Source organism: Colletes gigas, unplaced genomic scaffold (assembly GCF_013123115.1).
Source record: "Colletes gigas isolate AHSC1104 unplaced genomic scaffold, ASM1312311v1 Colletes_gigas_Sc00015, whole genome shotgun sequence".
NCBI classification, from domain to species: Eukaryota; Metazoa; Arthropoda; class Insecta; order Hymenoptera; family Colletidae; genus Colletes; species Colletes gigas.
Window position 1 is genome coordinate 5098349 of NW_025106644.1, and position 23305 is coordinate 5121653.

At 37.6% G+C, this 23305-nt stretch overlaps 5 protein-coding genes and 1 long non-coding RNA gene across 7 annotated transcripts; 3 read left to right on the plus strand and 3 right to left on the minus strand.

Moving 5' to 3' along the window:
* Nucleotides 1-40: 40 nt before the first annotated feature.
* On the minus strand, nucleotides 41-2283 carry LOC122399955 (protein BCCIP homolog). Its single transcript, XM_043401060.1, has 5 exons — nucleotides 2177-2283; nucleotides 1874-1965; nucleotides 1557-1737; nucleotides 834-1088; nucleotides 41-767 (listed from the first exon to the last, which is right to left on the minus strand). The coding sequence occupies exons 3-5, from the start codon at nucleotides 1674-1676 to the stop codon at nucleotides 222-224; spliced, it is 921 nt and encodes a 306-aa protein (XP_043256995.1). The 5' UTR covers nucleotides 1677-1737; nucleotides 1874-1965; nucleotides 2177-2283; the 3' UTR covers nucleotides 41-221.
* Nucleotides 2284-2816: 533 nt separating this feature from the next.
* On the plus strand, nucleotides 2817-7708 carry LOC122399921 (mitochondrial proton/calcium exchanger protein). The gene is made up of 7 exons (XM_043401000.1): nucleotides 2817-3171; nucleotides 3655-4106; nucleotides 4202-4372; nucleotides 4455-4769; nucleotides 4836-5309; nucleotides 5388-5825; nucleotides 5900-7708. Exons 1-7 carry the CDS (start codon nucleotides 3114-3116, stop codon nucleotides 6269-6271), a joined length of 2280 nt encoding a protein of 759 aa, XP_043256935.1. The 5' UTR covers nucleotides 2817-3113; the 3' UTR covers nucleotides 6272-7708.
* A 1362-nt stretch (nucleotides 7709-9070) lies between these two features.
* On the plus strand, nucleotides 9071-12493 carry LOC122399959 (MOB kinase activator-like 3). 2 transcript variants are annotated; one of them, XM_043401070.1, is made up of 6 exons: nucleotides 9071-9432; nucleotides 9504-9684; nucleotides 9877-10027; nucleotides 10117-10344; nucleotides 10408-10523; nucleotides 12136-12493. In XM_043401070.1, exons 2-6 carry the CDS (start codon nucleotides 9640-9642, stop codon nucleotides 12340-12342), a joined length of 747 nt encoding a protein of 248 aa, XP_043257005.1. In that variant the 5' UTR covers nucleotides 9071-9432; nucleotides 9504-9639; the 3' UTR covers nucleotides 12343-12493. The 2 variants fall into 2 exon arrangements, with proteins under 2 accessions (XP_043257005.1, XP_043257004.1); XM_043401069.1 differs by having other exon boundaries at nucleotides 9071-9246; nucleotides 9311-9684.
* Nucleotides 9875-10824, minus strand: LOC122399976. Its single transcript, XR_006259311.1, has 3 exons — nucleotides 10414-10824; nucleotides 10157-10338; nucleotides 9875-10044 (listed from the first exon to the last, which is right to left on the minus strand). It is a non-coding gene; the product is annotated as an uncharacterized LOC122399976 (long non-coding RNA).
* A 758-nt stretch (nucleotides 12494-13251) lies between the features above and the next one.
* LOC122399935 (mitochondrial-processing peptidase subunit beta) lies at nucleotides 13252-15670 on the minus strand. Its single transcript, XM_043401029.1, has 6 exons — nucleotides 15547-15670; nucleotides 14985-15203; nucleotides 14525-14910; nucleotides 14085-14448; nucleotides 13763-14017; nucleotides 13252-13697 (listed from the first exon to the last, which is right to left on the minus strand). The coding sequence occupies exons 1-6, from the start codon at nucleotides 15613-15615 to the stop codon at nucleotides 13557-13559; spliced, it is 1434 nt and encodes a 477-aa protein (XP_043256964.1). The 5' UTR covers nucleotides 15616-15670; the 3' UTR covers nucleotides 13252-13556.
* A 1221-nt stretch (nucleotides 15671-16891) lies between these two features.
* On the plus strand, nucleotides 16892-21837 carry LOC122399915 (nuclear pore complex protein Nup107). The gene is made up of 7 exons (XM_043400983.1): nucleotides 16892-17509; nucleotides 17583-18070; nucleotides 18137-18344; nucleotides 18425-19278; nucleotides 19332-19649; nucleotides 19880-20131; nucleotides 21689-21837. Exons 1-7 carry the CDS (start codon nucleotides 16990-16992, stop codon nucleotides 21788-21790), a joined length of 2742 nt encoding a protein of 913 aa, XP_043256918.1. The 5' UTR covers nucleotides 16892-16989; the 3' UTR covers nucleotides 21791-21837.
* The last annotated feature ends 1468 nt before the right edge of the window (nucleotides 21838-23305 follow it).

Below are 23305 nucleotides of genomic sequence, written 5' to 3' on the forward strand. Positions count from 1 at the left end.
TTGGAAACGTGTTGCAGTAAGCATTATGAATAAAGGTATATTATAAAAAGCTGATTACATGTATTGTATACACACAATACTGTTTATTGTACAAAAGATATCGAAGAAGTTACCTCTGTCAAGCGTGTACCTTCCTTCGGTACATCGAAGGAAGGAGTTTTTTTTTTTTAGGAATACGAGACGAATTTATCATTAGCTTTTTCCCGCTGGTTTTGTTTATTTTATAGAAAAGAAACATGTACTTTTATTTTGTCGATAATTTGTTGTAACTTTGTCGCTTCGAACAAAAGAACCCTCCTATAGGGTACCATCTCGTTATCTGTTTCTGTCCACGTTCCAGACAAACCACTGTCAGAGTCCTTTTCGACAGAAAATTCAAAACTAAACGTAGCCTCCTCAGCAAAAATCTCTTCCTCCGGGTTACTCCATAGAATGGCTGGCTCTTCCGAATTATTCTTCTTTTTGTTCTTCAGTTTCTTTTCAATTTTTTGGTCCTCGGTTTTGTACAATTTGCAAATTAACACGTAGTAAGAAAAGTTAAATGGCATCCTTTTATTGTTCGCCCGCTTTATCTCAGACGTTAAGTTTTCCAAAAGGGGCACAGATATTTGTGCTGGAATGTTAACAAATCTTTCGTTAATTAATAAGCCTAAAGCTTCCGAATCGTTCTCAAGGGCATGTTTTATCATTGAATTAGTCGCATCCGGTGCGTGTTCGTTTGCCAATTGTTTTAACAATTCTCTGAGCTGTTGTACACAGATATAGTTCTGAAAAAAAGTTTGTACGTTGCAAATTGGATCGAATTAGACCCAAACGTGTTAATAAATGCTTACCTGTCCGCTGGATAAATTAATTACCGTAGTAACACCAAACACATCGTTGATATCGCTATCTTCGTCGTCTGAATTTTCTAAATCTTCAGACTGTTTGACGACCGAACCTACATAATTTTGGGAAATAATCAAGTCTGTGAGACCACCTAAATCGATATGCGCCTTCAAGAACAGTTGTTGCAGAAGGGTCTTAATTCCATGATAATCCGGGTCTAACGGACTTCTTCCTTCAAAGTCCACTTGAATTTCCATTCCCTAATTACAAACATTCTTATATTTTAACCGAACAAAGCAGCGTCACAGATTCGATTCGTAACAAATTAATTTATTGTAAACATTTGCAAATATGTACTTAACTTAATTAAAAAGATACAATTTCTGTAATCCATTTTCTTTTCGCACTTGTTGTTCTAGCAAACACTTATAACACAAATCTTTATGAAAAGAATTTAGTTTTTTTTTATTAGTAAAAATATGCGCAAGGCTGCCCCTGCAGAATGACGACCACGACGAATACTATGACAGTTGGGTGAACGATTTACGAACCTTTCACAATTTTTAAGTTCAGATATAACTTTTTTACCATTATAAGCTGATCATAATGATCTAAATATCGTACATGATCATCGGAAATAGTACTGTAGCGGAGACCGCGTGTCCCAAAGTGAGGTTAAGACAAAACGGACAATTCGTGTCACGGGAAATAATGCAACAACACCTTACCTGTTCTTCTACCGCATCCCGTTCGTTATCCTCGCTATTTAATGAACTCTGATCATCGTCGTCGCTACTCCTGTCTTCCGTACTTCGTTGAATATCACGTTTTTTTACCGGAGCAGCCATTCTCCCGAGATGACGGTTCAGCCGGATTTAAACCACGTGACACGCCGTGAACACGATAGTTCTTTAAGTCGTGAGAAACAAAACAACTTAATCTCAACACCGATACATTACGCCTCCGACATATAATAACACGATAAAAAGATAACGATATATAAAAAATGTGTATGTGTCACTAGTTATAATAATATAAATTTTACCAATCATTCGAAGTTGCCGCCATTTCGATATTTCCAACTGTAATGGCGTCCATTGTGCGCCCGGTAGCTTGAATTCGAATTCCAACCAAAGACTGCAACAGAAATAAAATACGAATTAATACAAATACATTACAGTAAACATACCTGATCATAATTAAACAATAATTGAACTTTAAATAATATGTACAAGATACGTAATTTCGTTACGAGAAAACGCGAAGGAACACGACTTAGGTTTTGTCACAATTTCGACCTAATTTGTAGAAGAAAACGAGTTATTTCAGGTTTTTACAGTGTTCTTACCCTTTCAGCTAATATTGAACTAAATGTCCGCTGATAAAATGTTTGAATTCCCAACAGGCCCCTTACATCCACCTCCTCCTGCGTTCAAGATACATCTGTGCCAGCGGACGACAGGTAGCTGTGACGTCAGGCGTGCGCATGCGCAGAACGGAATCGCACAAAGGAAACTTCCCATGAAAGTTCACCGCTATTGCGCGGGAGACCGTCATTCGAACTGCACGTGAAGTCGAATTTCGGTTGTTCAAGAGCGAGAAAGCAAATATAAGCCTTCCTCTCTCTGACTTCCACGAAACGATCCGAAATTCTGGCAGCTTCGGGGAATCGAGAAAGAGGGCACGTGTCAGTTTGCCTTTGTCGACTCTCCCGAAAACTGTATCTAGTTAAGTTCTCGTACCCCCAGATATTAAATATTATTTTTGTTACTGAATCTCTAGACTCGTGTGAAGCATAATTTTGATAAAAGCTTCACCCTTGTAAAATTTAAGGGCTTATGCTGTGTTTCCAATTGGTGAAATGATTGGTGAAAACGCCACTTTTTACCAATTGGGTGTAACCAGCGTCGGGTCCACCAATTGGAAAACTATACACCTTGCGACGAATTCAATAACCTCGTGCGTACTTATGTTTTCCCGTAGTCGTCGATTAACTTGTTTTAAACAAACGAGTCATACTTCGAATTAGATCAGTACATGTATTTAATAATGCGATGTTCTTAAAAAAGTAAACGTTATTGAAGTATGCGCAGATAAGTAAAAGTAATCGGGGAAACATCAAGTTGCGCTTCGAATAGTGGAACCAGCCTAACAAACAGTTAATCTTTGACCTCTTATCGCTATGTTCAAGGCGGAAAATGTGTGATGGCCGTATTTTACCACATATTTGCAAGGGAACACGGCTTCGTAAAAGTATAAAAATTACAAAAAAAAACTAATACAGAATGAACTCTTTAATTCACGCAAAAACAATGGCAATTAGCCAGGGCAGAGCAATTCGACGTATGTACAATTAATTTCGTTCTCTAATAAAATAAGAATCGTAATATTATTCCGAATGCGCGCAGTATAGATATTGTACACGTTACATTTATATAACAGGTGAATTTATGGACGAAGTTATTAATATATATGATAAATTAAAAAAAATTTCTCATTTTACTTTATCATTTTCTTTCCTTAATCTTTTCATTTACATAATTGGTTTTGCAATAGGTTATGTTGTGAAATAAGTACTAATAATAATACGTTTCATGTTTTCACAATATAACAATGTTTATACCACGAAATACTAATTTGTAACATCGTAAATAAATTTGTTCGCCAATGATAGGGTGATTTATTGTTAAAAAATTATGTCTCGAACGATGCAACAATGCGTATCAAATGATAAAAAAAAAAAAAAGTGATGAAGGAAAGTGTATGTTGTTACATTTTACGTGGGAGATTTAATGCGAAATGTTTTACAAAATCTATTTATTTCAGAACATTGTAGTTTCAAGTTGTGGTACAGTACCGCTCAAATAAATGGAAGCTTGGCTTTCATTTACACCGGTAAAAGAGATCCAAAAAGTACTAGATTATTTATACGCTCGACGTTAGTGGAAAGCAATAATAGTATTAATTTACCATATTTACAACTGCGTACATTGTATATAACGCCATCATGGAGGAGTCAGGAGTCATCTTCCAAAGTGGAAGATACAGTGAAGAATATCAAGGAGCAAAAGGAATTAAAAGAGAAGGTGGAAGGAACTGTCGCGCACGGTCCTCAGAAAGCATTGGCGGAAAAGCTCACCTTGTGGCAAAAAGTGAAAGGAGAAATATTACACTACTATCATGGATTTAGGTTGCTGGGCCTTGATATGAAAATTTCAGCGAAACTAGTTTGGAGAATTTTGCAGGGCAAAGAACTTAGCAGAAGAGAACATAGGCTGGTAAATTCTAAATTACATTATATATATATATTTATTATCAATGTATATAATCGTGTCTGCTGGATTTTTCAAATCATTTTAAAATTAATTTTTAGCTTATAAAGACAACCGGCGATGTATTCAGGCTTATTCCCTTCTCTGTTTTTATCATTGTGCCCTTTATGGAATTTTTACTACCTATTGCTATTAAGATTTTCCCCGGCTTGCTACCATCCACTTTTCAAACAGCAACAGAAAAGGAAGATAAATTAAAACAAGCATTAAAGGTACGAATCTTCTGTTCTATAACGGTTTAAATTCCTCTAACTATAATTACCTAATCGACTAACTGTAAATCCAATATTTCAGATTAAAATCGAAATGGCCAAGTTTCTGCAAAAAACATTGGACGACATGGCGGTACAGTCGTCCGATTATAGATCGAAAAAGGCTAAAGAGTTTGCCGAATTTTTCTATAAAGTTCGAACCTCTGGCACCGCAGCCACTAACGACGAGATCATGCAGTTTAGCAAACTTTTCGAGGATGAAATTACGTTAGACTCTCTTTCACGGCCACAATTAGTCGCGTTGTGTAGAGTGTTGGATGTACAGACGCTTGGAACCACGAACTTTTTACGATTTCTACTTAGAATGAGGCTTAGGAGTCTTGCCGCGGACGATAAGGTAATTTTCTTCTTGATAGCGACAAATATAATTTGTAATAATACAAATTTATAATTGTTTTGTCAGCTAATTGAAAAGGAAGGCATAGATTCGCTTACTAGAAGCGAATTGCAACAAGCTTGCAGAGCACGCGCTATGCGCGCATACGGACTGCCAGAAAGTAAACTGAAAGAGCAATTGTCTCAGTGGTTGGACTTAAGCCTGACTAAAAAAGTCCCGCCATCTTTGTTACTTCTCTCTCGAGCACTTATGGTCCCAGAAACGATACCTATGTCCGATAAACTGAAAGCTACCATCTCTGCTCTTCCTGACACGGTCGTTGCGCGTACTCAGGGCGCGATAGGAGAGAAAGAAGGTAAAATGGATCACAAAACGAACATTGAAATCATCAAAATGGAAGAGCGTAAGATAGAGGAGGAACGACAAGAGAAGAAAGAAAGCGATCCTCAACCATCGGTTTGCGTGCAAAGCTCCAAGGTGGACGAAATAACGACTACGGATGTGAAAGTACTAGAACAGGCTTTAGACTCGCTTGGAAAGGTTTGTAACGATTGTATTCCAACGAGATGTTTGAGTAGTTAACATATTATTATAAAGATAATATATGGTTTTGTACAGGATAATAAAATGATGTCTGTGGAGAAGGAGGAATTGAAAGAGCTCAAAGAAGAAATGGCCGACTATCAAGAGGATCTTAAAGAGCTCTATGAAATCAAAGCGGCTGCGAAGGGTCAGGAGGACATAGAAAGTATCAAAGAGTCCAAGGGCGCTAAACGATTGTTTAACAAAGTGAACAAGATGATCCACAAGATGGATACAGTTTTAGAACAACTTGAATCCGAGAAGCAAGTGAAACAGAAAGAAGGGAACACCGCTGTGAAGGAAAGTGTCTCTATCGAGGCTGCCGAAGAATTGATTAAAATAGACGAATTAATCACAGCCATTAAACGAATTCAAAGTGTACCCGACGATCACCGGTTGCAACGCATCGCAGAAATTTTAGCGAAAATTGACGACGACAGGGACGGATCAATAAAGATCGAAGACGTTCTAAAGGTAACGTATAATATCGAATATTTGATAAGATAATTTAATAACCGAATATTTAAATTCGCGTGATTTTTTCCCAGGTATTGGAGCTAATCGGAAAAGAGGATATTAAGCTGAGCAAGAAACAAGTGCACGAATTGATCGAATTAATTGACAAGGAGGAAATTCTGGAAGTGGAGGAACAGATTCAAAAGACATTGCAAAAGGAGACGGGCGGAGCGAAATACGTTTCGCCAAAGTCTCCAGTTCCTGCTACACCGGTAACAACCGAAAAGGGTTATGGTAAGGAGGAGTTGGACGATGATTATGCTGGACGCACGTCCGAACCGAAACGGGAGAAGTCAGCCGCGGTTCTTAAAAGTAATTCCACTTCCGATTCGGTTAGAAATCCCCCGTTAGCGCCCGGCGTTCCACCAGCGGCAAAAAAAGCGGAAGGCTCTAAGCATCTATGATTCCCGTACAATAAACTATAAATTAATGTATCTAATTATTAATACAAACGTCTTTACTGGACATTAATCGACAGAGATATTAACGTTCCCGTCTCTATAAACATGTTCAGAAACATTACTTTGAAAAACGAATTTATACAGTAAAGGTCTTTTAAAAAAGTCCTCCGGGGCGTGTATCTAAATGATTTTATAGGATAATTTAATAGAAGAGTACTTTGCAATGAATTCTACCACATACATGATCTTTACTACTTCGAACGTTTCAACTAAAAACGATAAAGGACATTAATCTATTTTATAACTAAAACAGATTTTCAGGTTTTTCATTAAGACTGTGGTGCATTTAATGGCATCAATGTATTATTTGATCCACAAATCGCAAGATATTTGTGCGGGACACAAAAATAACAGCTTGCACGCAAATCCTTCATTAATGTTGAAAAACATTTTGTTTAAATTGTACGTGACAATAATTCTATCGTTCATATTTATGGTTTACTATGGGATATAATTATATTAGGGGTATTCAGTTTTATTTCAATAAAACTCAATTCCGAAATATTGTCCTACCGTGAGGAATCATTCCATCTGTCCAAATATTGACTGTTACAGAATTGTAATACACAGGCGTGATCATTTTTGTTCTGTTTTGAAACAGTGAACACATTACCTCTGCGAACGAGGTCGAAGAGAAATGTACATTTATAGATAAAGTAATTTTACTAATTGTAAAGTACACGAAGAGAGAGAATTATCCGTTACATGTATGTACTGATTATATAAAGAAAGCAAAGCACGCAACATTCGAGTGAAATGTACCTAAATGTTGCTCACGGAAACAACAGTCTCAAATTGAACGTTGATCGTATATAAATAACACGAGAAGTTCTTTATAAGCGAAACTAAATACAGCTTCAAACTATTTGGTTAAAAAACAATGTAATTGTTGTAATAATTAAACATTAAGGCAATAGATTAAATTTACTATGCCTATGTAGTTATGTACATACATATACTTGCACAAAATTATAATACAATTACAATTACAATTATGTGAAAGTTATATATCTATTTCAGGAAAAAAAAAAAGAAAAGAAAACGTGAATAGTAAATGGTGCCCGGGGTAATGTTTACTTTTTTACTTTTTTGTGCATCAAACTACCTGTGTATGTAATAAACTATTTATGTAAAAAGCATAGCGTTACTCAAAAATATTTTTTCTAATTTAAATGTACAATTATTTTTATTAAAAACATTCACGTACAGTTACTGTTATATTATACCTTCTAATTCCCGCGAACATAAATTTGAAACTATTTTATTAGAAATATTAAAGAAAAGTCGTTGACGTTGTTTTTGTTTTGAATGGGGGTAATGTATTTTTAATGTATTTTATTACCAATGATTGTAATTGACCCCCGCAACCAACAATAATTTTTCCAGAAATTTCACACTTACTCGAATTTTTTTCTCGAAAATGGTTAGGATTTTGGGGGTATGTTTATTAACCAAAAATGATTGTAACTGACCTATGCAACTGAAAATATTTTTTACAGAATGCTTTGAAATCTTTTATTTTCCCTGAAAAATTAAGGGTCGATTTTTCTTAAAATTTCGTTTTCCATTTTTAATAAATTTTTTTGACGTCCTACCGGAAATTTTGTTTAGTACATTTTTGTAGGTACGCATGAGCTCTACCTCCATACTAAATTTCAATGGAATACATTCACTAATATAGAAGTTATAGACGTTTGAAGATTGGGCCAGTTTTATGAGGTTTTTCTCGTTTTACGGGGTTAAGGTATAAGTTTTCGAATATTTTTACAATTTCTACATATTCTTCGCTAAAATACGCGTTGTTTGCCTTTTAAAACATTAAAATCCTCCCATCCATTCAAATATTATGACATTTTAAAGATACGCATGAAATTTCAAGGAAGCATTTCTGGGCCTCACATTAGATTTTCGGTAAAGAATTTTTTTCTCGAAAGTGCGTAGGATTTCGAGGTTATGTATATTGACCAAAAATGATTATAATTGACCCCCGCAACCGACAATAATTTTTCCAGAACGATTCGAAATTTTTGAATTTTGTCGAAAAATTTCACACTTACTCGAATTTTTTTCTCGAAAATGGTTAGGATTTTGGGGGTATGTTTATTAACCAAAAATGATTGTAACTGACCTATGCAACTGAAAATATTTTTTACAGAATGCTTTGAAATCTTTTATTTTCCCTGAAAAATTAAGGGTCGATTTTTCTTAAAATTTCGTTTTCCATTTTTAATAAATTTTTTTGACGTCCTACCGGAAATTTTGTTTAGTACATTTTTGTAGGTACGCATGAGCTCTACCTCCATACTAAATTTCAATGGAATACATTCACTAATATAGAAGTTATAGACGTTTGAAGATTGGGCCAGTTTTATGAGGTTTTTCTCGTTTTACGGGGTTAAGGTATAAGTTTTCGAATATTTTTACAATTTCTACATATTCTTCGCTAAAATACGCGTTGTTTGCCTTTTGAAACATTAAAATCCTCCCATCCATTCAAATATTATGACATTTTAAAGATTCGCATGAAATTTCAAGGAAGCATTTCTGGGCCTCACATTAGATTTTCGGTAAAGAATTTTTTTCTCGAAAGTGCGTAGGATTTCGAGGTTATGTATATTGACCAAAAATGATTATAATTGACCCCTGCAATCAAAAATAATTTTTTTAGAACGATCTGAAATTTTTGAATTTTGTCGAAAAATTTCACACATTCTCGAATTTTTTTCTCAAAAGTGGGTAGGATTTTGAGGGTACGTCTAATGACCAAAAATGATTGCAATTGATCCCTGCAAATAAAAATAATTATTCCAGACCTGATGGGAAGAATAAGACACCATCGCATACGCAACGATGTATCGTTGTTGGCACTTTTCGCAAGTGTAGCGAACGACGATATATCTTAAATTTCTTCAACAAACGTAATGCAAATGTGATAATATATTTCTAATAAAAGACATCTCGTTATAACTGTACTATTTGCAGATAGCGGTATTAAATATTGCGGTTACCGCCGACAAAGTGGTTATTATTTAAGCGTAACACGATGACCGAGAGCGTGCTGTAGATTCGTTCCGTTTTTATATACTTGCGAGTGAATATTAAATGTACGATAAATTTTTTGTAAAATTAATCGCAATTAAATAACTCGGGCAAGTGTAATAATGGAAAGTTGTAGGTAGTAAAATAATTTATACGTGGCGCAGAATTTGGATTCGTAACACATGCATGGACATAGACCGAAATAAATTTCTACTACCGGTTACCTCGGTATTTCTGTAATAATCACAGGGTTCTGTGCAAGTTCAGCCGCAATGACTGCACTGAGCGGTTTTATGGAATTCTTTCAAAAGGGAAAGGTAAATATTTGTTTTAACTTTGCACGATATTTGTTCGAATTTACAACGAACATTCTAACCTAACATTATTATCGATCGATTTTAAAAACACCAAGTTGTATTAAGTTTTCTATTTTAAATTATTACGTATATATTTAAAGCTCACCATATACGTATTCCTAATTCAGATTTTTTTTTCATTCAATGGTGTAGACATTTAGACCAAAGAAAAAGTTTGCTCATGGAACGTTACGGTATTCCCTGCACAAGCAGGCACAGGCTTCCCTTAATTCTGGAATTAATTTAAGGTCTGTGGTGAAGTTGCCTCCTGGCGAGGATCTTAACGACTGGATCGCTGTTCACGGTACTCGGATGGATTTGCTAAAAATTTTTAGAACCTTTAATACATGATCTTAAAAATTGCCGTTATATGTTATGTTATTATAATTTCAGTGGTGGATTTCTTTAATAGAATAAACTTAATATATGGTACTGTTTCTGAATATTGTGACTCCGCGTCGTGTCCAACGATGAGCGGCGGTGCTCGTTTTGAATACTTGTGGGCGGACGGTGAGAAATACAAGAAGCCTACAGCGTTACCAGCACCGCAGTACGTCAGTCTTCTTATGGATTGGATAGAAGCGCAAATAAATAACGAGAACATATTCCCAGTGTCTACAGGTACAAAGTTCAAACGTTAGTTTGATAATTGCGTATATTGTTTATGCAAAAATTTTGTTACAGATGTACCGTTCCCAAAAACGTTTGTGCCGCTGTGTAGAAAAATCTTGACGCGCTTGTTTAGAGTTTTCGTTCACGTCTACATACATCATTTTGACCGTATCGTGGCAATAGGAGCAGTAAGTTTCGTGTCTATGTTACCGTGAATGACCGAAATTGGAGAATGTCAACTTTCACCGGTGAACGTCAACAGATACCCAAATACGTCGGTGAAAGATCGAATATTTCATTACATTGTTGTACATTCGGACCCTCTCCGGTGTGTGTCGACAATCACAGATATGCTCTGGTGGAGGTCCAAAACAGAAGAGTCAAAAAACAAGCGACTGGCTCTCTCCTGCCAAATCCTTTCTTCTGCTCGGAGTCAATCAGCTTTGTCAGTCTTATGCAAGCTTTGATAACGCGAGCAACGTTTTCTTAATTTCATTTCCGATACCCTAATTTATACTAAATGGATACTGCAGTAAATCGTGATCTTTTTCTAACCCAGACCTAACCCAGACCTAACCCAGACTTAATTCAGACTTATTCCAGACCTAACCCAGACTTAATTCAGACTTATTCCAGACCTAACCCCCGTTATCAGCGATGAATTGGTCTGGGTTAGGTCTGGAATAAGTCTGAATTAAGTCTGGGTTAGGTCTGGGTTAGGTCTGAATTAAGTCTGGGTTAGGTCTGGGTTAGGTTTGGGTTTGGTCTGGGTTAGGTCTGGGTTAGGTCTGGGTTAGGTTTGGGTTTGGTCTGGGTTAGGTCTGGAATAAGTCTGAATTAAGTCTGGGTTAGGTCTGGGTTAGGTCTGAATTAAGTCTGGGTTAGGTCTGGGTTAGGTCTGGGTTAGATCTGAGTCAGGTTTGGGTTAGGTCTGGATTAGGTCTGCGTTAGGTCTGCGTTAGGTCTGGGTTAGATCTGGATTAGAACCCAGACCTAACCCAGACTTAATTCAGACCTAACCCAGACCTAACCCAGACCTAACCCAAACCTGACTCAGATCTAACCCAGACCTAACCCAGACCTAACTCAGATCTAATCCAGACCTAACCCAGACCTAACCCAGACTTAATTCAGACCTAACCCAGACCTAACCCAGACTTAATTCAGACTTATTCCAGACCTAACCCAGACCTAACCCAGACCTAACCCAGACCTAACCCAGACCTAACTCAGATCTAATCCAGACCTAACCCAGACTTAATTCAGACCTAACCCAGACCTAACCCAGACTTATTCCAGACCTAACCCAGACTTAATTCAGACTTATTCCAGACCTAACCCAGACCAATTCATCGCTGATAACGGGGGTTAGGTCTGGGTTAGGTCTGGATTAGATCTGAGTTAGGTCTGGATTAGATCTGAGTTAGGTCTGAGTTAGGTCTGGATTAGATCTGAGTTAGGTCTGGGTTAGATCCTTTCAGAAAGAGAGGCGAAAAAGTTACGTCACCCTTGTGACGTTTTATAGCGACTGAATTGCGGGGAAGAAAATATAAATCTCCAACATGTTCAACACTCACCATTAGTGCATGGTGAATGTCAACATTTACCGGTGTAAGTCAGAAATAAGGGTGTTTAGCAAATATTTCGGACATACACTAACCGACTATGTGAATGTTGACATTCACCGGTGAAAGTCGACATTCTCCAGATTTCGGTGTTTCACTGTAACATCTATATTTCGTGTGCTAAAATAATCATATTCCAATTAATTTTGTACGACTGAGAATTTTTGCATTTCAGGAAGCACACGTAAATACGTGTTACAAGCATTTTTATTATTTTGTAACAGAATTTGAATTAATAAATGCAAAAGAATTAGAACCATTGGCCGAAATGACTGCCAAAGTGTGTAAAGATACTGCATCTCCGACACTGGCTACAGCACCACAGAACGATGCTAGAGTCATGAAACATATGAAATGCATAAATATGGTAACCAAATTGTAGAGGTAAATTTTTTTAATATAAGTACAAAAATTAAAGAATACCCTTAGTATTTTTCTGGAAAGGTAACGACGAAATTTATTAATATTATCAGAATGCTAAAAATAAAAATTATTTTTATGATTTTGATAATCATTCTTATCGATATATTGCAACATGGACAAGAATATTATTAAAAGCTTTATTATGTATAGCGCTTAAATTCGTAATCTCATTATTATAATGATAATGTACTTCCACTGTTGCATTAGAATTTTCCTATTTTGGAATAATAAGTTAGTAATCTAAGTAATTTTCTAATTATATTAAGTAGAATGTAAATTATGCATTTATTGCTTATACGGTAAATGCTGCTTAAACTATTTTAAACGGAAACTCGAATAACAGTGCCGGTGAGTTTCTACAAATTTTATATTCAATTTTTTTTTTTTGTAGAAACACTAATGATCATGTATCTGCATAGTTTGTTTGATAAGATACGTGTTTATGAATATTTTTGTTCGAATCGAACTTTACATTATTGTGATTAAATCAAAGTAATTAAATGTATTAAATTGTATGAGAAAATTCGGCTACGTTATTTATGAAATTATTTCATAGAAATATATAATTGTACATATTACGCACCCTTTAGATGCCCGTGTATTATCTTTATACGTTGCATTTTGTATTGAATTAAACGATACTATAACAGAATAGAAATAGAATAGCATGTACTATGTAAAAAGAGTATACGCGTGTCTATTAATTCTTGCAATTTGGTGAGAAACACGTTTAATAAAAAATTGATTTATAATACCTCGAAATTTTCGGAATCTTCCCGTAATTATGTATTAATTTTTTAAACAATTACGTACCAAATAATCCGCTCCATCCTCTAGCATATAAATTTTCAGCTGTTTTTAAGTCACGAACCAAGAGGATAATGGTTGGTAATTTTATTATTTTATTTAAATCTGATAATACACGTATGGGGAAGGACTAATTGTTGAACAAGTATTAAAAGTAAGATCACAGAATGCCATTAAAAAATTCGTGAAAACTTAGTCTTTGATATTGCAATTTATATATTAAATATAAGAAAATTTCTACTACGATTAGTATTCACGAAAGACAGCTTCAAGTATTTGTGATCTCACTTTGATACTGATTTTTTTTTTTGTTACTAAATATGATGTTGCTGGCGACTCGTTCTAAGTTTGTTTAAAGAAATGCGTTTACACGCGTAGACTGTACATACTACCGCGAATTAAATTGTAATCAGGTAAGTTTTCGACTGGCCCGACTGCTGCGACCACTGGACACTGGTCATATATATATTTCATACCAACATCGTGAATATTTTTGGCCGTTACACTCTGCAAGGAACGTTGTTAACAAATAAATACAGTACGTTTTATATCCGAGATATATTGTTACTTACATCTATCCTGGCTTCGAGTTCGTGAAGTGGTATACGTCGATTGTAACAAAGCAGCTGCCGTCCAATGTCCTCGCAAATTGCGGTTGTTCCATCCAACTGAAGGAGCATATTTGTTTTGAGAATGTTCTTCGCGCGTTCAACCTCCTTTTCCGTGACTGATATACATAACCTCCTCCATTCGGATTGTACGTTATATAAGAAATCGTCACAGGCCATCGGATCGCACACAAAATATAACCCCCAAAGTCCCGTATCCTATAAAACAGTCACATCTGGTACAATATGCTTACGAAATAACGATTTATATGACACGATCATGTACTTTGTAACAAGTGTTGAAGCTTTGGTAACTGTGACACAGTTCAGCGATCGAAGCTGCTTGAGCCAAGTGGTTCGCACTGTTTGCACCTCCTCCTTGGCTACGGTCCCACGCTCCCATCAGGGTATTCGCGACCATAAGAGGAATATTATCCGCATCTGCCCATCCAGCACCTTCGACAGCAATGGCGATATGCGCAAGAGGTATACTATCATCGCGAACGCGAATGTCAGAACCAGTGTAACGACAGGGTACTAGAACAGGCGGAATTTCGTCGTAGACTGGTCCTTGCATTTTGCCAAAATGTTGCTCGGCTAATGCTACTAACGCGTTGTGATCTACACCACCAGCACCAGCCAAAACAAATCTAAGAAAAATAATATTCAATCACTTTTAAGATCTTTTAAAATCTCTTACGGGATTTATGATTTAGAATTAGATACCTAGGCGGACCGTAGCTCTTTTTTACATAATCGACAAGGTCGTTCCTCGTAATGCTTTTAATATTTTTAGTAGGACCAAGAATTGTCCTTCCTAACGGCGTACCTTGATAGGCACTAGCGTGTAAGTGATCGAACACAACTTCCTGGAGATTCGTTTCGACCTCTTGCATCTCCCTTAAAATTACACCGCGTTCTCTCTCGATTTCTGCGTCGCCCAGCTTTGAATTTTGAATAATATCGCTCAAAATTTCTATCGCTTTGGGTACATCTTGCGACAAACATTTGGCATAAAATACTGTCTGTTCTCTGCTCGTGTAAGCGTTCAAATGAGCACCCATATTTTCAATCTCTAATTCTAAATCAGTTTGCGAACGTTTAGTGGTTCCCTGTTAATAATTATAATTGTAGATTAAAGGTTCTAACGTTGGGATAGAAATACGGTCGGAAAATATTGTTTTACCTTGAAGGCCATGTGCTCCATAAAGTGCGCCACCCCATTATTTTCGTCAGTTTCAAGGCGACTGCCAGCATCGATCCACAGTCCTACCGTGGCTGTCGGGGCACCGCTGTCTTCGCTCGCAACTCTTAAACCGCAATCTAAAGTTGTGATTCTCGTTGGTGGTTGATTGATCAGCATCTCTTTCATAGATGGTGCCGTAGACTGCCATTGTTTCCGCGTCTAGAAAGACATTTGGTAAAAGTTACATCTGTCAAATTCCTGAATTCATCGACAACACATTATAAGACCTAAACATATTAAGGTTATGATACTCTGACACAAGTACTTGAACGTATATTACAGAGTTAATTCATCAAATCTCATTTGTTGTCAATTGAACGGGAATTAGTAATTCCTCTCTTATTTTGAATGGTTTAAAAAACTTCGTTCCCATTACGTAAGGAGTAAATGGAGTCGATGTATTATCTCGGTTAAATCATCTCGAGTTGAATGTAAATTCCAACGAAACGTCGCGGTATGTTCCTCCAACGATAACTGAATTAGAAAATAAAAATGTTATTACCTCTACGAGGCTGGTTTTGTTGGTATAAGTCCGCAATGCGGAGCCCACTCTTAGCAGACGAGTCGCCATTTTCGATTACGTCGTAATGGCCGCCAGTTCGTCGCTACTCGCTCACTTTGGGCAGCTTCGTAAAATCGAGAAAGAGGGCGACAGTTAATTCAATCGATTACCATATTATTTTACTTTATAACAATTTTTAAATAAGTAATAACGATATAAAGAATTAAAATATAGACCGAAATAAACGGATCGATATAATATTACATTTTTAACACTAGATTGCCCAAGGAAGTCACCCTAGATCTGGGTTAGGTCTGGATTAGATCTGAGTTAGATCTGGGTTAGGTCTGGGTTAGGTCTGGATTAGATCTGAGTTAGCTCTGGGTTAGGTCTGGATTAGATCTGAATTAGATCTGGGTTAGGTCTGGTTTAGGTCTGGGTTAGGTCTGGGTTAGGTCTGGATTAGGTCTGGATTAGATCTGAGTTAGCTCTGGGTTAGGTCTGGGTTAGGTTTGGATTAGATCTGGGTTAGGTCTGGGTTAGGTCTGGATTAGATCTGAATTACATCTGGGTTAGGTCTGGTTTAGGTCTGGTTTAGGTCTGGGTTAGGTCTGGGTTAGGTCTGGATTAGGTCCAAACCAAACCAAATCATACACTTGGAAATTACAAAATACAACAACAGTGTAAATGAGACCTAACCCAGACCTAACCCAGACCTAACCAAGATCTAATCCAGACCTAACCCAGATCTAATCCAGATCTAATCCAGACCTAACCCAAATCTAATCCAGATCTAACCCAGACCTAACCCAGACCTAACTCAGATCTAATCCAGACCTAACCCAGACCTAACTCAGATCTAACTCAGATCTAATCCAGACCTAACCCAGACCTAACCCAGATCTAACTCAGATCTAACTCAGACCTAACTCAAACCTAATCTGGGTTAGGTTTGGGTTAGGTCTGGGTTAGGTCTGGGTTAGGTTTGATAAATTGCAGTTTTTCAATAAGCTAAAGTAGTACTTGTTATTCGAATCTTTATGCAGTGATACTTGTTCTAACAAGTTGTTTATTTTATTTCTGCGCCCTAAATTCATAATATTATAACGTAATATTAAAAATTAATTTTAAACAAATTTCTTTACACATTAGTTAGTCTTTCACAATGCAGTCATTTTGACTGCTTTTGGCCAATATAGGTATATACTAAGTTTCAGTCTTTCTAGTGTTAAACAGGGTAATAATTTAGGGAATTCTGTCTTTCTAAGGAAAATTTCACACCTTACTATTGGTATCGATCGATCTGCTTAATGGTGGTACTACTGTATAATTCGAAAACCGGCACGCGATTGTCAATGATCACGCTTTTGTAAACATTTGCCTGTCGGATATAGCAAGTAGTTTCAGTTAACATCGGTGGATTTTCAAGCAGCAGTTTAAACGATGGATTCGATAAACGATACCACAGAAAATTTGGAACGATCGATTCAAATGCATAATCAAGAAAATGCTCAACGAAAGTCATTTTTGAGGTTAAGTGGAAAGAGCGCGACACCCAAGAGGATATCGTTACAGAGTAATCATGTACGAAAAGATTCGGATGATTCCTGCTCGTTGAACGATACCAATAGCCCGAAAATGTTGAGCAGATCGTATTTTAGTTCGAGATTAATGAAGGGTCACGATGTTCTGGATATGGATGATTCGATAACGATCGCTCCGCACGAATTGCGCGATATTGTGGTCGGTATGGATAAGAACGAGCTTACATTGAGGGAAATGATGGAAGATAGCGCCGCGACTGGTATAATTTTGAAAGCGAAAGAACCGTGGCGCGATGTCATGTCTAAATTGTACTACGACTTCTTGCATAGTATACAAATGAACTTCTCCGAAGCGCAAGTATTCGACACGATTGCAGATTTCATTCAGAACTGCTCGGATACGTTAGATATAATGAGAGGTAAGAGTCGTACTATAATATTTGGAATTATATTAATTAATCCCAAGGTTATTTAGTTTTTTATGTAATACAGGTATGCAGTCGAAAGTAGAAACTACAGAAGTGTCGGAAGAAGAAGTTTCGTTAGAGAATGAAAGGAACACATGGAGGCTGATTTATTGTCTATACCAAAACAGAATAAACAGTCTTAATTTTCCAACTCCGATGGAGGAGGACTCGGACGAAAATGTTACTTACGTATCCGAAAAACTGATAATAGATAACTTATTCAAAACAGAGAGATACATCAGAGAATATCAGTTGATAATAGACTGGTTGGAAAAGAATGCGTTGGATCAGGCGGATAAATATCCATCCACCGAACATTTCACGGAAAAGACGCTCGCATGGGAGAATACGGTGAGACAGCTAGCGGTTAAAGACAGAGATCAAATTCCTTTCGGGTTGTCCCGACCGCTGGTGTCGTCTCTTGATCCAGATGCGACGATAAGGGAAGGTAAACCTCTACACGATCTGGACAGGGAAGATAACGCAAGACTCGAGAAAAGAATGTTTATAGAGGTATAAGATTCTTGATCGAAAATTTGAACGGAACAAATTTTTTATTAAATACGTTTTATTGAATAGGTACGTTGCGGTCGTCTTCAAAAGGCGCAAGCATTGGCTGAGAACTGTGGGCAGCCTTGGAGAGCTGCTTGTTTATTAGGATGGATACCTTATCACGATCCTAATTATAGAAATCCATTGTCCGATATTAAATTACCTATAGAGGGGAATCCTACCAGGAGTCTTTGGAAACTTTGCGCGTGGGAACTTTCTCAAGATAAACGCGTAGGTAATAGTTCTTTATCGTTTACACATTTAATAGAATACACAAAGGAACTTCTGCTGATAGGAATTATCTCTTGTATTTAGGTCAATTCTATCGGTCTATTTATGCTAGTCTTTGCGGAAACGTGCAACAAATGCTGCAAGTAGCGTCCTCGTGGCAAGATGCGCTATGGGCTTACATGAAAACGCTGTTGGACATAAAGGTCGAAAGAGTGGTGAGGGATTTGGCGATAAAAAATTTCACGAACATGGTGGACGATTATTGGAAGAACGAGGGCTCGTTGGAGGACGTTTTCAAAGAGCTACACGCGTCGAAAAATCCGATTATTCGCGCGCAGTCGAACGAGCCCGATCACCTTATTCAGAAATACTTAATTTTGGACCACATACCGAAGCTGATGGAAGAGGTGGAGAGCATGATAGATAGAAAAGTTTGCGACCCTCACTTTTTACGATTCCTGGCCCACCTGGTGTTCTTCTTTCGACAAATAGGGAAAAATACGAATGATAAAATTGGTGATAAAGTTCTATCCGCGTACGTTCACGTTTTGATCGAGATGGACGACCCGATTTTGATCGCGTTTTATACGGCCATGTTGCCCCAGGAGGCTCAAGTGAAGAGTTACGCGAGTTATTTGGAGACGATAAAGGATTACGAGCAAAGGAAGAAGTGCCTGACCGCGGCAGAGGACGCGAATCTGAACGTGGATGCGATCACCACATTGGTGGTAGAGAGTATACGTTTGAAAGACGTGGATGTCGATCCCACGGATCTGAAGGGCAGTATAACCGATGCGGACATGGAAAAAATCAACGCGTTGGACTGGTTGATATTCTATCAAAGTCAACGGGAGGAGGTGTTGTGGCAAACCAACGCTCTCATAAGATACTTCTTAACCAATGACAAAATAGACGCAGCGCGGAAGGCATTCAACAAGGTAGGTGTTGAATCAGTTTAATTTTCAAAGAATTCCAATGTCTTTTCGTTCAGATTCCAGCGGATTCCATCGAGTCCGTTATGGCTGAATACCCAACGATGGAGGGCACCTTAACGAATCTTACAATAACGAACAATTTATCGAAAAGAGCGTCATCGTCGATTCGGGAATACCTTTGCTACAAAACCTATCTCGATGCTCAAGAGGGTTTCGCAGAATGGTTCTCTCACTACCATCATGGAAAACCCACAGCGTTGGAGGAGCTACCACAGTATGCTACTTTCACGGAGAAGGTTGCGTACGAGCACAAAAAAACACAGTACAATGTAGAAATGGAGAGGTGGAAATGTACGATGCAACATCACACGAAGGTTCGTCAAATAAAAGTTACACACGTGGCCCTGTTTTTTTTTATCCGAGTCTGCTGGTGGACTCGTCACTAAGGGTTCCTAGCAGGCTCTGCCTTATATACCAGCTGAGGGGTCGCTCGAACGCTTGTAAGAGCGCGAGCCCCCTGGCGGCGAGCGTGGGAAGCAACGCCCATACAAGTAAAAATTTAAACGAATTCTTTATTCTACAAGATAGAAATTTCTTTTCGTAGGCTGTCAAGCAACTACTGTTCAATGTACTATTGTTTCCCGATGGTGGTTGGCTGGTCGATTCGAATAATAACAACGACGAGCCGCGAACGTTGGACGAGGAATCGCGTGAACGTCAAATGGAGAAGCTACGGGAGCTCTGTATCCCAAAGATTACGCTTCTTTTGCATTCCGTGATGTCTGAAATGAACGAGCACGCTGGCTGCATTCAATTGGCGGACATCCTTGCTTCCGAGCAATATCAACTGTATAAAGTACGTATCTACGATCTCTTTGAACGTTTAACACTAGATTGCCCAAGGAAGTAATTTTGACTGCTTTTTAATTTCAATTAGAAAAACAATTATGTATATAATGACACAATTTCTTAGAATTTTGTGACTTTTTGCACAACATATAAATGCGTTTATTAATAATTGTAATTACCTCCCCCCTCCTTCATTTCCGGTATATATATATGTGTTATACCTATATCGCCCAAAAGCAGTCATTTTGACTGCTTGGGAAATTTTAAATAATCAAATGACTCTTATTATTGAATTGAGTAAATTTCTTATATGACCAGTTCGACTCTGTATTGAAATAACTGTTTTCATTTTTTTTCGATTACCAACACATGATAACATACAAGTACATGATAAATTGTCGATTTGGGCGTACCTAACCCAGACCTAACCCAGACATAACTCAGACCCTAGATCTGGGTTAGGTCTGGATTAGATCTGAGTTAGGTCTGAGTTAGGTCTGGGTTAGGTCTGGATTAGATCTGAGTTAGGTCTGAGTTAGGTCTGGGTTAGGTCTGGATTAGATCTGGGTTAGGTCTGGTTTAGGTCTGGGTTAGGTCTGGGTTAGGTCTGGATTAGATCTGAGTTAGCTCTGGGTTAGGTCTGGGTTAGGTCTGGATTAGATCTGGGTTAGGTCTGGGTTAGGTCTGGGTTAGGTCTGGATTAGATCTGAGTTAGGTCTGGGTTAGGTCTGGATTAGATCTGAGTTAGCTCTGGGTTAGGTCTGGATTAGGTCTGAATTAGATCTGGGTTAGGTCTGGTTTAGGTCTGGGTTAGGTCTGGGTTAGGTCTGGATTAGTTAATAATCCAAATTATCTTAACCCTTTGCACTCCTATGTCGAGTGTGATTCGACATCAATTTTGATCTCAGGAGCACCTTCGTCAAGTCTCACTCGACATTCTTTCAAGTCCAAACCAAACAGATATCATACACTTGGAAATTACAAAATACAACAACAGTGTAAATGAGACCTAACCCAGACCTAACCCAGATCTAATCCAGACCTAACCCAGATCTAATTCAGATCTAATCCAGACCTAACCCAGATCTAATCCAGATCTAATCCAGACCTAACCCAGATCTAATCCAGACCTAACCCAGACCTAACTCAGATCTAATCCAGACCTAACCCAGACCTAACCCAGATCTAATCCAGATCTAACTCAGACCTAACCCAGACCTAACCCAGATCTAACCCAGATCTAATCCAGACCTAACCCAGATCTAATCCAGACCTATTGATAAATTACCGTTTCTCAATAAGCTAAAGTAGTACTTGTTATTCGAATCTTTATGCAGTGATACTTGTTCTAACAAGTTGTTTATTTTATTTCTGCGCCCTAAATTCATAATATTATAACATAATATTAAAAATTAATTTTAAACAAATTTCTTTACACATTAGTTAGCCTTTCACAACGCAGTCATTTTGACTGCTTTTGGCCAATATAGGTATATACTAAGTTTCAGTCTTTCTAGTGTTAAGTTATCGATACTTTGTGCGATTAATCATTGATTTATTCAAGGTGTTCCAGAAAGATAGGTTGTACGAGGTGTTTAAGAAGATCTGCGAGTCTTCTATCATTTTAATGGACGAGAAGAAAGATCCCTGGGGCTATCCAAAGTGAACCATGTAGGAAATTTAGACGATAATGTAATTCAGGATAATGTAATTGTATAGGCTAACCGAACGTCGTACCAGTACAAAACATGTGTATCTTTTTTATAAAACCAGTTTATTGTCAACCACAAGAAGTGAATATAAAATTTGATACAATGTTCAATAATTCATAATCATAATATATTATATACCTCATGATTACTTAGACGCTCCTTTTTACCCAAATCGTTAATAAATGTAGCGCTGTCGAAGCTGTGGATTCAACGCCCGTGGCGTTGCGGGGATAAAACTCAGGGAACAACGAACGGGTACAATATCCTGAGATATTTCCATTCGGGAGAATAATAATTCATTGTGGTGACTCCGCGACTTCTAGAGGAACCACCCCTAAATCTCGTAACCCGTACATAGTTATTTCTCGAGTCTGAATAAAATACAATAATTCCACTTTCAAAACGACAATCTTTCAAGCAACGTAGAAACGATTCACGTTGATCTTACACTTCGAGATAAAAATTTTGTCGCTTTTAAGCGGGAATTATTGCGCAGGAAAATTTTTGATTTTGATTTTTTTTTTTTTTTTTTTTTTTTTCAGTTTAAAAATCGAAAGTAAACACGGATAAAACGAGGAACGAAGGTGTTTGTAAATACGTGGGCGTAAATTGGAGTTTTCTAGGCATGATCGGGGGCCCTCACCGTCGTTTTCCAAAGTGTCCAACACTCGGCAGTCATACACAGTCACACATACATACATATGTTATAGTGTGGGACCCTGGGAAATGAGGGCCTCTGTATGAGTACGAGACTCCGTTCAAACAATCGGACAGTAGGGTCGAAGAAAGAGTATCTCGTCCCTGTTTATTAAAAATTTGCTCGAAGAAGAAGGGAGTTAGGCAAAACAATATGGCGGTGATAGCTTCGTAGCGAGGTTTTCCAACTCGATTCTTTCTTCGATCCGACTCCAGAGAACGAAAAACAATCGGTATACTTCTATTTGCGTTAATTCTCGAAGCTGAACGGGATGTTTGCAACGTAAATATTTTTTTTGCGACAATTTTTTAGTTAAAATTATGCGTTCGGAGGGCCTCGCCTTTGTCGATGCTGCCCCCCCCCCCCCCTGCTTCTAAGTAACTATTTTTCTCGAGGGACAATGATGCTTTTTGCTGGTGAGAGCAGTCTTTTTTATATTTTTTCTCATTAATGTTATTATATTTCGTACTGTGACTTCGAGGCGATGTCAGACGATATGTAATTCGATTACACTTTCCACTGTAATTGAACGATAATAATAGCGTAACTGCAATGTAATTACCGCGTAGAAGTAACCGCGATAAATGTAATCGGATTAGATTTTCTCCAACATTGGATTCGTTTAATGTTTGGAACATGCGCCAGCGTTCCTTTCTGTGCGATTTTATGCGTATACAGGGGATTCCCCTGGGAACAATTTTAATGGGAGATTCCGGAGGCCGAAATAAGACGAAAATTAAGAATACTAATTTGCTGATGGAGGCTTCGTTAA